Source organism: Arachis ipaensis, chromosome B09, assembly GCF_000816755.2.
Source record: "Arachis ipaensis cultivar K30076 chromosome B09, Araip1.1, whole genome shotgun sequence".
In the NCBI taxonomy this organism is placed as follows: domain Eukaryota; kingdom Viridiplantae; phylum Streptophyta; class Magnoliopsida; order Fabales; family Fabaceae; genus Arachis; species Arachis ipaensis.
In genome coordinates, this window is record NC_029793.2 from 130,225,763 (window position 1) to 130,239,315 (window position 13,553).

General features: G+C 35.4%; 1 protein-coding gene across 2 annotated transcripts; it reads left to right on the forward strand.

Moving 5' to 3' along the window:
- Positions 7,192 to 12,990, forward strand: LOC107617791. 2 transcript variants are annotated; one of them, XM_021110424.1, is made up of 4 exons: positions 7,192 to 7,380; positions 7,464 to 9,914; positions 11,674 to 11,984; positions 12,260 to 12,683. In XM_021110424.1, exons 2-4 carry the CDS (start codon positions 7,573 to 7,575, stop codon positions 12,625 to 12,627), a joined length of 3,021 nt encoding a protein of 1,006 aa, XP_020966083.1. In that variant the 5' UTR covers positions 7,192 to 7,380; positions 7,464 to 7,572; the 3' UTR covers positions 12,628 to 12,683. The 2 variants fall into 2 exon arrangements, with proteins under 2 accessions (XP_020966083.1, XP_016175146.1); XM_016319660.2 differs by having other exon boundaries at positions 7,193 to 9,914; positions 12,260 to 12,990.

Here is a 13,553-nt window from a genome sequence, read left to right on the forward strand (position 1 = left end):
ACAATATAAAATATTTTATAATTATATTTATTTTTTTAGATGATTACATAGTTAATTTTACTGATATAATAATATGTGTTTCGATAAATATGTAAAATTATTTTACACTAATAATGTATTAAATTTGTTGTGATAAATATGAGAGTTGAGTTGGATGCCCATTAATATCTGAGCGGCTCTGTTTCTCAATAATAAATGACATTAAGCAATAACAATCTTTTTTCTCTCTCTTTCATATTACTAATTTTATTCTCTCTCTTTTTATATATCTTACTATAATATTAGTAAATATACTAATTATATCCATTATATTGTGATAATAATTGTGGTGAATATTACTATTAGAGTTATATAATTATACTTTTATTTTATATTTATTACCTTTTATTTATTTATTTATTTATTTATTTTACAACACATTATCAGCACAAGACTCTGATTAAATTTTTAGGAAGACTCAGGTAACAAATTTTCATTATGTCGAAACTCTCTCATCTTGAGTTCAATGCTCTTGATATATCTGGAAACAATTATTTATCATGGATATTAGATGCTGAAATCCATCTTGATTCAATGGATCTTGGAGATACCATTAAGACTGAAAATAATGCATCCCAGAAGGATAAAGCCAAAGCCATGATTTTTCTTCGTCGTCATCTTGACGAAGGATTGCAAAATGAATATCTCACATTAAAAGATCCTGCAGATCTTTGAAAAGACCTTGAAGAAAGGTATAATCATCAAAAGACGGTGATACTTCCTCAAACCCGATATGAATGGACGCACTTGCGTCTACAGGATTTTAAATCCATAAACGAATATAATTCGGTAATGTTTCGAATCACCTCACGAATGAAATTATGTGGAAAAAAGATATCTGATAATGATATGTTAGAGAAAACTTTCTCGACCTTCCATGCCTCGAATGTGCTCCTGCAGGAGCAGTATCGAGAAAAATGATTTAAAAAATATTCTGAGTTAATTTCTTGCATTCTTGTTGCTGAACGCAACAATGAGTTGCTCTTAAAGAATCACGAAACGCGCCCAGCTGGCGCCGCCCCATTTCCTGAAGTAAATGCGGCAAATCATTACCCCAGAAGAGATAAATGACAAGGTTATTATGGAAGAAAAATGAATTATGCTCAAAAGAGAGGATCTCACCAGAAGTGGGATAAAGAAAGAAATATTGGGTAAAATAAATCAACATATGATAAGTGTTTCCGTTGTGGTGGAAAGGGCCATTGATCGCGTACCTGTCGTACACCAAGGCACCTAGTCGATATTTATCAAGCATTTTTAAAAAAGGACGACAAAGGAAAGGAAATGAATTTTTTTTTCAAATGATGATGAAAATTCCACCACTTATTATGATGTATCTGATTTCTTTGAGGATTCTGAAGGAAATATTGGTCATTTGATCAATGATGAAATAGTTTAATATGTGGGATTATTAAGTATCCATGTAAATAAATAATGTAAAGAATTTATTGTTAAGTTTTATTTTCTATATATTTAAGTTTCAAATATGATGTATATAAATAATGAAATATTAATGTTTATGAATTTTGAAATCATTAAATGTGTCAAGTTTTAAAATAAAATTTTAGTATATGACATTATTTTTATGTACAGTGTTTCTTAAAAAAATAATTCCGATCAAGTATTCAATTTAACTGTGCATACTACTCATTTTATTATTATTTGTCTTTGAAGAGAATGACAAGGACATATAGTGAAGATGTTTGCCTTGTGGATAGTGCAAGTTCGCACACCATTCTCAAAAGTAATATATATTTTATTCATCTTGTGCCAAAAGAAGAATATGTTAATACTATCATTAGCTCAGGCAATGTGATTGAAGGCTCTGAAAGAGCTATAATTTTGTTTCTTGAAGGAACGAAATTCATAATAAATAATGCACTATTGTCTATCAAGTCTCTAAGAAACTTGTTGAGTTTTAAAGATATTCGCCGAAATGGATATCATATTGAGACTATGAATGAGGAAAATCATGAGTACTTATGTATCACAACTCATAATTTAAATAAAAATGTTATATTAGAAAAGTTACCCTCACTTTCATCTGAGTTATATTATACCAAAATTAGTGCAATTGAATCACATGCCATTGTAAACCAGAAGTTTACTAGCCCAAATGAATTCATAACTTGGCATGATCGATTGGGTCATCCGGGAACAACCATGATGCGGAGAATTATTGAAAACTCCCATGGACATTCACTAAAGAACTAGAAGATTCTTAAATCTAGTGAATTTTGTTGTGCTGCATGTTCTCAAAGAAAGTTAATTTTAAGGCCATCACTAGTAAAGATTGGATTTGAGTCCCCTAAATTTCTAGAAAGGATTCAAAGTGATATATGTGGACCTATTCATCCACCATGTGGAGCTTTTAGATATTTTATGGTCCTGATAGACGCATCTTCGAGATGGTCACATGTGTGCTTATTATCTTCTCACAACCTGGTGTTTGCGAGATTACTGGCTCAAATTATTTAATTAAAAGCACAATTTCCAGAAAATTCAATCAAAGCAATTTGTCTTGATAATGCTGGTGAATTTACTTTCCAAGCCTTTAATGCTTATTGTATGGCTAATGGAATAAATGTTGAACATCCAGTAGTTCATGTTCACACACAAAATGGGTTGGCAGAATCACTTATTAAACGCCTCCAATTAATTGCTAGACCCTTACTTATGAGAACAAATCTCCCAACCTCGGTTTGGGGCATGCTATTTTACATGCCGTAGCACTTATTCGTTTGAGGCCAACGAGTTACCATCAGTTCTCTCCTATGCAATTAGCTTTTGGTCAGCAGCCAAATATTTTCCATTTAAGAATATTCAGATGTGCGATATATGTTCCCATTGCACCACCTAATTGCACCAAAATGGGACCCCAAAGAAAATTGGGAATATATGTTGGATATGATTCTCCCTCTATAGGGAGGTATCTTGAGATACAAACTGGAGATGTATTTAAAGCCCAGTTTGCGGATTGTCATTTTGATGAATCGAAATTTCCAACATCAGGGGGAGAGAATAAGCTTCCTGAAAAGGAACTTAATTGGAATGCATTATCGTTGATGCATTTAGATCCTCGATCAGGGCAATGTGAACTACAAGTTCAAAAGATTATACATTTGCAAAGAATAGCAAATGAATTGCCTGATGCATTTTCTAATACAAAGAGGATAACCAAATCTTATATACCAGCGAAAAATGCTCCAATTCGAATTGATGTCCCAGTTGGACAAATTGCCACCGAAGCAAATACATACCAGAAGTATGGCAGGCCTGTTGCTTCCAAAGACAAAAATTATCGAAAGCAAAAAGAGGTAAATACTATTCCTGTCAAAAAAGACATAGTAAAGACACCTGCAGTTGTCCAAAATTCTGATATAGTTTTAATGCCAGAAGACGTTCAAATACCTGAAAATTGTGAAAATGACGAGATCTCGATAAATTATGTCTTTACAGGAGAGAAATGGGACCAAAATAAGATAATTGTTGATGAAATATTTGCATATAATGTGGCATTAAATATCATGCATGAAAGTAAGAATCTCGAGCCACGATCAGTCGAAGAATATCAACAAAGAAATGATTGACCAAAATGGGAAAGAAGCCATGAAGGCTGAATTAGACTCACTTGCAAAACGTGAAGTCTTTGAACATGTAGTCCGTACACCTGAAGATGTAAAATCTGTTGGATACCGACGGGTATTTGTGAGAAAACGAAATGAAAAAAATGAAGGTGTGCGCTACAAAGCCCGACTTATGGCACAAGGTTTTTCACAAAGGCCTGGTGTAGATTATGAAGAAACATATTCACTTGTAGTGGATGCGATAACATTACGTTATTTGGTCAGTTTATTTGCATATCATAAACTGCATATGCATTTAATGGATGTGGTAACAGCCTACTTATATAGCTCATGATATTTATATGAAAGTCTCTGAAGAACTAAAGATATCTAAACCATCCAATGAATATTTACAGGGGTTATACACAGTCAAATTGCAAAGATCTTTATACGGTCTAAAGAAATCTGGACGAATGTGGTATAATCATTTTATTGAGTATTTGGCCAAAAATAGAATCAAGAATGATGATATCTGTCCATGTGTTTTCATAAAGAAATCTGCATCTGGATTCATTATAATTGTTGTGTACGTTGATGATTTAAATATCATTGAGACTCCTAAAGAGATTCCAACAATTATAAAAACTTTAAAAGAAGAGTTTGAGATGAAAGATCTTGGAAAGACTAAATTTTGTCTCGATTACAGATCGAGCATATAAAAAATGGGATCTTTATTCATCAAACAACATACGCAGAGAAGATCTTGAAGAGATTTTATATAGATAAGTCACATCCATTAAGTACCCTCAATGATCGTAAGATCTTTGGATGTGGAAAAGGATCAATTCCGTTCTAAGGAAGAAAATGAAGATATTCTTGGTCCTGAAGTACCATATCTTAGTGCCATTAGAGCACTAATGTATCTTGCTAATAATACACGACCTGATATATCATTCGCGATGAATTTACTAGCAAGGTATAGTTCCTCTCCAACCAGAAGACATTGGAGTGGAATTAAGCAAATCTTTCGATATTTTCAGGGAACGGTTGATATGAGATTGTTTTATCCCTATGGATCCAAGTCACAATTAGTTGGCTATGCAGATGCATGATATTTGTCTGATCCACATAAAGGGAGATCTCAAACAGAATACCTGTTCATATATGGTGGTATAGCTATATCATGGAGGTCCACGAAACAGACGATTGCAGCAACATCTTCTAATCATGCTGAAATACTAGCGATACATGAAGCTAGTCGCGAGTGTTTTTGGCTCAGGAGTCTGATCCAATATATTCTGTCATTATGTGGACTGATTGATCATAAGATAGCTCCAACTGTTCTGTTTGAAGATAATACATCATGCATTGCTCAATTTAAGGGTGGATACATCAAAGGTGATAGAACAAAGCATATTTCTCCCAAATTCTTCTTCACTCATGATCTTCAAAATCAAGGGACAATTGATGTCCAACAGATCTGCTCAAATGATAATCTGGCAGATTTATTTACAAAGTCACTCCCAAAATCCTCCTTTGAAAGATTGCTATATGAGATTGGGATGCACCGATTTTGAGACATTAAATGATGTCGACAAGAGGGGGAGACCGTACTCTTTTTCCCTTGGTCAGATTTTTTTTATTGGATTTTTCTTGATAATGTTTTTAATAAGGCAGTCCCCATCACAAAGGATATTGTACTCTTTTTCCTTCACTAAAATTTTTTCCCATTGGGTTTTCTTTAGTAAGGTTTTAACGAAGCAATAATCTTAAATGGGCATCCAAAGGGGGAGTGTTGTGATAAGTATGAGAGCTGCGTTGGATGGTATCTGGGCGGCTCAGTTTCTCAATGGTGAATGACATTAAAAAAATGTTGAAAAAGCAAAGCATGTTACCTCTATAAATAGTGGAATGTAGTTTTACATTCGTATAGACACACAATAGTAATAACAATTTTTTTTCTCTCTCTCTTTCATATTACTAATTTTATTCTCTCTCTTTATATATCTTACTATAATATTAGTAAATTTTTCAAAATTCTTCTTTTTCTTCTCATTTTATAGATTGCTGTGGCTTCCACCTCTTGAGAGTCAAGAAGTGAAATGATTGTTTTTAATAATTTTAGATATTTTGTTTTAGTTTTGGATAATTTTTTTAAATAATTCTAAACGATTTTTTTAGGTGCTCTAATGTATTATTTTTATACGTTTTAGATATTTTTTTCATGTTTTAGATTTTTTTTTGTTTTAGATATTTTTTTAATGAAAAAGTATATGGAACCAAGAGGTTACCAGTCAAAAACTAAACAAAACCACATTAATTTATATTAATAATTAATTTTAAATTTTTTAAATTCAAAATTTAAAAAATTTAAAATTGATTAAGTAAACCTAATTGAAACCTATAAAAACTTCATCTTCTCTCTCACATTAACCTACCCACCTCCAACAATCACACACACAAACCTCTCTCTTTCACCCCCTCTCTCTCACCGGCCCTCTCCGCCTCTCGAAGTTTTGCACGCATAAACAACTAACAAAGCATGCAAATAACGCAATTCAAATTAGAGTTTATCTTACAACCAGACATAGTAGTGATTGTCATCAACATGTTCACGTTCGGCATCTTCCGAACGCACTCTCTGATCACTGGAATCGCCGCCATTCCTTCTCCTAATGACACAGCGTGAAACCACACCAGAGGTCCCGGTCGCCGTGGTAGGGAAGGGCGACCGAGTCGCTCCAGCCACCGGCAATGGTGGTCGAGGCCTCGGGAAATGTGTCACCTCAAGTGGAGCCGAATTCAGCGGCGAGAAAGCGTAGGTTAATGTTCTATATACGTTGTACAGTAGCAAACCCTTCTTCGTTGAATACGCCATTGCTTCTTCTTCAGCTTCAGCTACTACTACTACAGACTGGAGTGAAGTATTCGGTGGGGAGGGTGTATGATAGAGGCCCAAGGAAGAAGCACATTAATTGGGCCTATGGGTGTATGTTACACACTTGATCTTAGTCAAAAGGAGTCCTTGAACAATTACAGAAATATAAAAAAAACATTCATTTAATATGAAAAAAAAAAACATCTTAATACTTAACAAAAGAAACATCCAGTTATATTTTAGCAAAAATAATTAAATATCTATAAAACTTAAAAAAAAATATGAAATTCTTAAAGAAATAGAGACATTCACATTTGCAATACAAAAAAAATTCGAAAAATATATAAAAGAACATCCATTTAGTATGAAAAAGAAACATTCTGATACTTAGCAGAAGAAACATCCATATATATTAACTTGTAGAGATTTTGGATTCACCCAAAAATATTTGACTGATTTTTGACTAATACCCTTTTGGTTCCTTAGCATTACTCTTTTTTAATTATGTTTTAAATATATTTTTTATAATAATTTTAGATGTTTTTTTATTTAATTTTAGATATTTTTTATTATATTTTGAAGGTTCCTTTTCTTTTGATTTTAAGAGTTTTTTAAAATTAATTTTAAATACTTATTTGAATTTGTTTGCAGCCCAATTGTCCAATTAATAGTTGGCTACTTGGCTGTTTTGAGCAGGATTGTAAAAAGAAAAATATTTACATCTTTTGTGCTTAATTGTGAGAAGACCAATGACCAAAACCGATTTGGAGAAGCTTCCTTCACTGCTTCATCACACAAACAAAAACACGCACTCTTTTCGCTGCTTCTTCCGTGTTCCATCGGCGATCAATCTTCTCTCTATCTCCATCGATGCTGCTTCCTGCTATCTTCCATAAGGTTTGACCACACAACAACATCAATCTCATTCATCACTTTGCTTCTTTCAAATTCTTGCTTGATCTGTTCTCTGCAAATTTCAGCATCTTTCTAGGGTTAGGGTTTCTCCGTTTTTACTGAGATCTTATTCGGGATTACTAAAATTCGACCAAAAGGGTATTTAGGGTTTGTTTCTGTTTACTCAATTAAACGATGCAACAACAAGAACAAGAGCAACCACAGCAACAGCAACAACAACCACCACTCAGAAGACGCGAGGAGGAGCATGCTTCGCTGTCTCCATCTACGAAGCTGAGTGCTCAGAACCATCTCGAAGCGGGTCCCGACCCTTACCGGAGGACCCGCCCTGAGGGCTCAGACCGATCACCGGTTGTCCCGCAGAGGAATTTGAGCCCACTGAAGGTTGATGGAGTGAGAAGGGTTGGTTCTGGAAATAAAGGGGTTAGTGATGGTTTTGAAGGAAAGGATTATGATTGGCATTCGGGTTGTCGAAGGAGTGGCCAGCCCCGGTCAAGGTCCCCACCTGTTGAACTAGTCAGGAAAAGGGCACATTTTGATGATGGGACTGGGCATGGGAACTGTTCACCACCGCCTGTGGGGTTGAGACCAAGATATGAGCAGTCACAGACCATGGATTTCTGTGTTGATGATGAAAATCTGGATGCAAAGCGAGTTTATGGTGATAGAGAGAAAGAATTCATTGATAGCAGGTTTGGTGGTGGGCATGGTATGGTGGATCACAAGTTTGTGATGCGTGAAAATGAGGCAGGAGGTTCGTATAGGTCAATTGCGGATATGGGTTTAGCTCCAAGGTATGAAGAAACTGACATGGGTGTAGCTCCACGGTATGAAGAAAATGACGGGCACTTGCCCCCGCAGTCTAGGAGTGTTCCTATGGCTAGGTTTGACCATGAAAGGCCACAACGAAGAGACCCTCTACCTATGGATAAGACACACATTGCAGCATCCCACAATGAGGCTGAGAAAACTATGTATCATGCAAGGGGTGTCTCATATTATGCAGTTTCTCCCCCTTATACAAAGGATTTTGCAGGCACTTCTCACATCCGTGGTTATGGAAACTCCTCCATAGAAATGTCAAGGAGTGATTTTCTACGTTCACGTGGTAATGGAGTTTATTTGCGTACATCTTATGATGTGCCAAGGAGCAGTGGAAAACTAGCAGAACCTGTAGGATTTAATGGACATGGGCAAAGGCCATCAGTACACACTAGTAGAGATCCTGAAATTGGGCAGAGGAGTATGATGTGCCACCAACAGTGTGAGTTTAGTCCTGCTAGGGCTGAGCATGCGGATTTTATTAATTCTAAATTACAGGTTAATTCAGCACAGGATGAGCGTGTATATCAGTATGATGATATACCTAGAAGAGTAGCTCCTCATGGTCGAGTAGACTATGAGCAACCATTAATGGATTATGATAATAGGGAGTTATCCGGACCTTATATCTCACATCCAGATTTAGATAGAACTGAAAAGAGTGAAGATTCTTATGGCTATCAAAGGAGGGTTGTTTTACATGACCACCCTCCATTACAAAGGCCAAGGTATTCTGACTATCATGATATGAGAAGAACATCAAATGCACCGTCACAAGGTGAGACCTATTCACATTCTGGGTTTAGTTATCCTGAAATTGGAAAGAGAATACCACAAGATCATAAAGTTTCATATCTGGGTGCGCCAGAGGTTGATCGATTATCAAATCCGAGATCAGAATTTGAATCTCGAAGAGATGGAGGTTCAGGACTTCATCAAGAAAGGTTTCACAGTCCTCCTTTGTCTATGCCTAATTCTGGAACCTACAGACAAGCTGTCAGAGTGCAAGAAATGAGACAGGATTTTGGCAATCATGGCCATCCAGATAGATTTTTGAAAAGAAAATACAACGCTAATGATGAAGCTGATGTGCATGATTTTAGAAGAATAAGATCAAGTAAATGGGATGGAGCCGAAGAATTTCAAGATTTATATGAAAGTGAAGAGTGGGTAGATGATGAAGATATGGATATGACGTATTCATCTGGTGATATTGGATCCAACCATAACATGTATGTGAAGTATAAGAGTAAGTACAATGAGTTGGAGTATGATGATTTTCCATCTGATGACTGGATATTACCTCAAGAGTCTATGGGACATGTACAAAGACATTCGATTCGGTATCAGAAGTCTTCCAGTCAAAATATAAAGCATCATCCAAGGGCTAGTACTGCAAGCTGGTATAAATCCCAGCAACATTCTAAAAGAAATGCAATTCATAAGCAACCTAAAGTTTGGAAAAAGTATCATGGTTACGATGAAAGTAAGCATACAACTAATGATGAATCATCTGAAGATTGGGTTTGTGCCACAGAATCTGAACCAACTGAGGGCTCTGAAGAGTTTGAACAAATGGTTCATGAGGCTTTCTTAATGTTCTCCAAGAGGTTGAATCTGAACTCATCTGTCTATAGAAGGTACCGGGATCAAGGAAAAGCTGGTAGTTTGTACTGCATTGTATGTGGCAGAAGGTCTGTTTTCTTTTCTATGATGCTCTTTTATGAAATTGAGCACTTCTGTTCACATATTGAATTAGGAGTTCCCTAGTATTTAACTTACAGATTGAGTCAACTACATGTGTTATTATTCCTGGGATCATGTTTTACGTTCTACAGCTCTGGAAATATAACACGTTGATATTAGCAGTTATTGCTCTATTAAGGTGGATGCCGTGATGGGTTGATATCACTGTGCCCGTGCAAATAGGATCAAACATATGGTTAAGTGGTCTGCGGATGAACATGAATCGCAAAGCTAGGATAAGTGTTGTCTATTCTTTTGAATGGTGGTGAAAGTTACATTTAATTTTGCTTGTTTTGCATGGTTTCAAAGTTGGGTTAGAACTTTAGTTAACCTTATGTTCGTACAAGTGTAAATTTTTAGCTAGTTGATTTAGCCTTTGGGTACTTAAAAAATTGGAGCCTAATTGTATTCAGGAAGAACGGTTAGACAGCTAGTATAATTTGAGACAGGAAAGATTTTATAGCTTTTGATTGTGAGATGGTAGATGAATTTGAAGTTGTTGATTTAAGGTTGACAACCACCAAACGGATTGCTACTTGCTTGGCCATGGCTTGACACAGTGATGATAATAGAGTACTGTTATCTCAAAATTGCCCAGACTACTGAGGGTTCTTGGTTGTACAAACTGATTTTCCAGTTACAAGTATGGCTGTAATTTTGGGTTTTAAGATTATTAGTGGGAGGGGTGAATATTTGAATATGTGCTGCTTTCCACTGAAATTAGGAATAACATGAATTAAATAAATTAGCTGGGTTATTTAATCAATTTTTCTCCTGTTTGAGGGTATTCATGGCTGACATAGCCAAGTTCCTTAGGGTATGTTTGAGAGAGAACATTAAAATCAGGGGAGAGGCAGGGAGTGGTAAGAATGGTTCTCCAAAACCTGTGTTTGGGAGTGTCCTGTTAGTATTGAAGGCAAGGTTCAGTGAGGGGCATGGCTTGGCGTAGCCATCGTAACAGTTAAATTTTGAGTTCACCCGAGTTGGACGGTCAATAAGAGAGGTTATATTTTACTTTCTCACATTTTATCTCTTTTAGGAAGGGATAATATTGGAAGATAAAGTTTATACTCCTTTCCATTATTCCATTCATTTACATTAAAGACTTACAAACATCAGAGTGGCTCTCTTCTAACCATTATATTCCGCACATCACTATTCCATTTATTTTTTCATATAAGTATTTTTCTATTCCATTATTAACCATTCCATTCCATCATCTTTTACTCCCAAGCATAACCTTAGGAACTCCTGAGAGGTCAATGACGACAAGTTAGTGGCTATGTGGCTGTTATTGATAAATAGATTAGGAAGTAAACCAGAAGGTTACTCATAAGCTGTTTCATGTACATTGATGCATATAAAGTAAAGTTTGGGTCTTTCTGATGTTGGAGAGTATAACATTCAAAGAATTATTTATATTTTTTCTGATTAGCTTCAGTCATTTATCTTGAAGATTTGCCAGTAATGTTTGGGTCTTTCAATTTAGTGCTTTCTTCTGTCATTGCATCAGGTGATTTTGTTAGTTACATTGTAATTAGAACATTGGGTTGCTATTAAATTTCCTGGTAGTCTATTATTTGGAGCATTGAACAGTTCATAATATACTAGTTAGACTAAAGTTTATTTTTTTTTAAGATGAAGTATAATTTCCATTATATAATTCTAACTTCTTTATTTGTACTCTTTATTTGCCTCATGGTACAGCTCCTCGAAGGAGTTCATGGACACTCAACGCCTAGTTACCCATGCTTTTATGTCCCATAAGGTTGGGCTTAGAACAAAGCATTTGGGTCTTCACAGAGCAATTTGTGTTCTGATGGGATGGGATACTATTGTTCCTCAAGATACAGTGACTTGGGTTCCCCAGATATTGCCTCATTCAGAAGCTATGGCTCAAAAGGAGGATTTGATTATCTGGCCTCCAATTACCATCATCCATAACATATCAATGTATGATGACAATCCACAGAACTGGAAGGTTGTGAGCATGGAAACGATTGAATCTTTCCTAAGAGGTGGGTTTGTTTTTTGATGATGTTTATCTCGGATGGTAAAAACATAATATGTAGAAAACTGTTAGTAAACTGCACACGCTGGTTTAAAACTCAATATAACTTGATTTGTGTTTTAGTGTGTATTTACAAGAATCATCCATTTGAATATGCAGGTTTAGCATGATAAATGTAAATTTATTCCACTTGAAACTTGTATTCCTAATTGGCATCTAATCATTGTATGTTGTCTTGGGAAAACTGCCCTTTTTCTTTTCTTTTAATTTCAAAATTTGCAGGTAAAGGCTTTGTAAGGGGAAGAATCAAATTATGCCTAGGGAAGCCTGCGGATCAAAGCGTTATCTTGGTGAAATTCCTCGGTACCTTTGGTGGTCTGGGAGATGCAGAGAGGCTTCACAGATATCTTTCTGACAATAATCATGGCAGGACTGAATTTGAGAGAGTAAAATCTGAAGGCATCAAAAGCTGCAACATCAAAGAAACAAGTGAAGGAGACAGAGTGGAGAAGATTCTTTATGGTTATGTTGGAATTGCAGAGGATTTGGACAAACTAGATTTCAATAGTAAGAAATGGAGTATGGTAAAGAGCAGGAAGGAGATAGAGGACCTGGACAATGCTCCTGTTAAACCTGACGAGAGGCGATAGTCACAGCATACGATTGAAGAACCTTTCAGGAATTTCAGGGACCCCCTGGTGCTATGAATGAATTCAATTTTAAGTGCATATTTGTATTTTAGCTGTGCATGTTAATAGTTCATATATGGGTATAACTGGAATTCCAATGAATAGTCCTAAGATATCTGTTTCTTGTTTGAGTATTTAGACTGTATCTGACTGAAAGCTGATGTAGGAGAGTTGAACATAGGATGCTATATTCAAATGAGATGCAGGAGATTTAATCATTAAGTTATGGGCTTAACTTTGAATCAAGCTATTTGTTAAATGAATGTTTGATGTTAAGAAAATAGTACATTATAAGGTCAATAAAATGTATCCATTTATTTGCTATATGAAGTGGATAAATTTTAGGAATCTGTTTAGGCTAGTATTTTTGAGTAAAATAGGGAGAAAAAAAGCTTTCTTTTCTTCCAAAAAAAAAAAAAAAATTAAATGAAGAATGTAAATTATATTTGTAACATTTGTTACTACCTATTGATAGATGGTTTTACATTATATACTAATTTTAACAAAATATTTTGTAGTAATTTCATGCTATTATTATTTCTTATTTGAATATAAATTTTCACATTGATTGCCAAATAATTTGATATATCTTGATATAAGAAAACAAATGTTAAGATATAACTCGTTTTACATGTCTTGACAATTTTCCATGTAGTACCAGCAAACGGGGTTAGCCTGGCTCGCTCCGCCAAAAGCCCTACTGTCCTTTATCTCTACACCGAACCGGGTTACAAAACAACCTTTCCATCTTCATTGACCGTGGCAGTGCACCTTGAAGGGCTGAGGCAATGAGTATCCTCATAATCCATAATCTATCTTTCCTACTGGGGGAATTGATTGGATGATCTTCTTAGGTATTATCTTGCTTTAGCTTTGCCTTAGTGAAT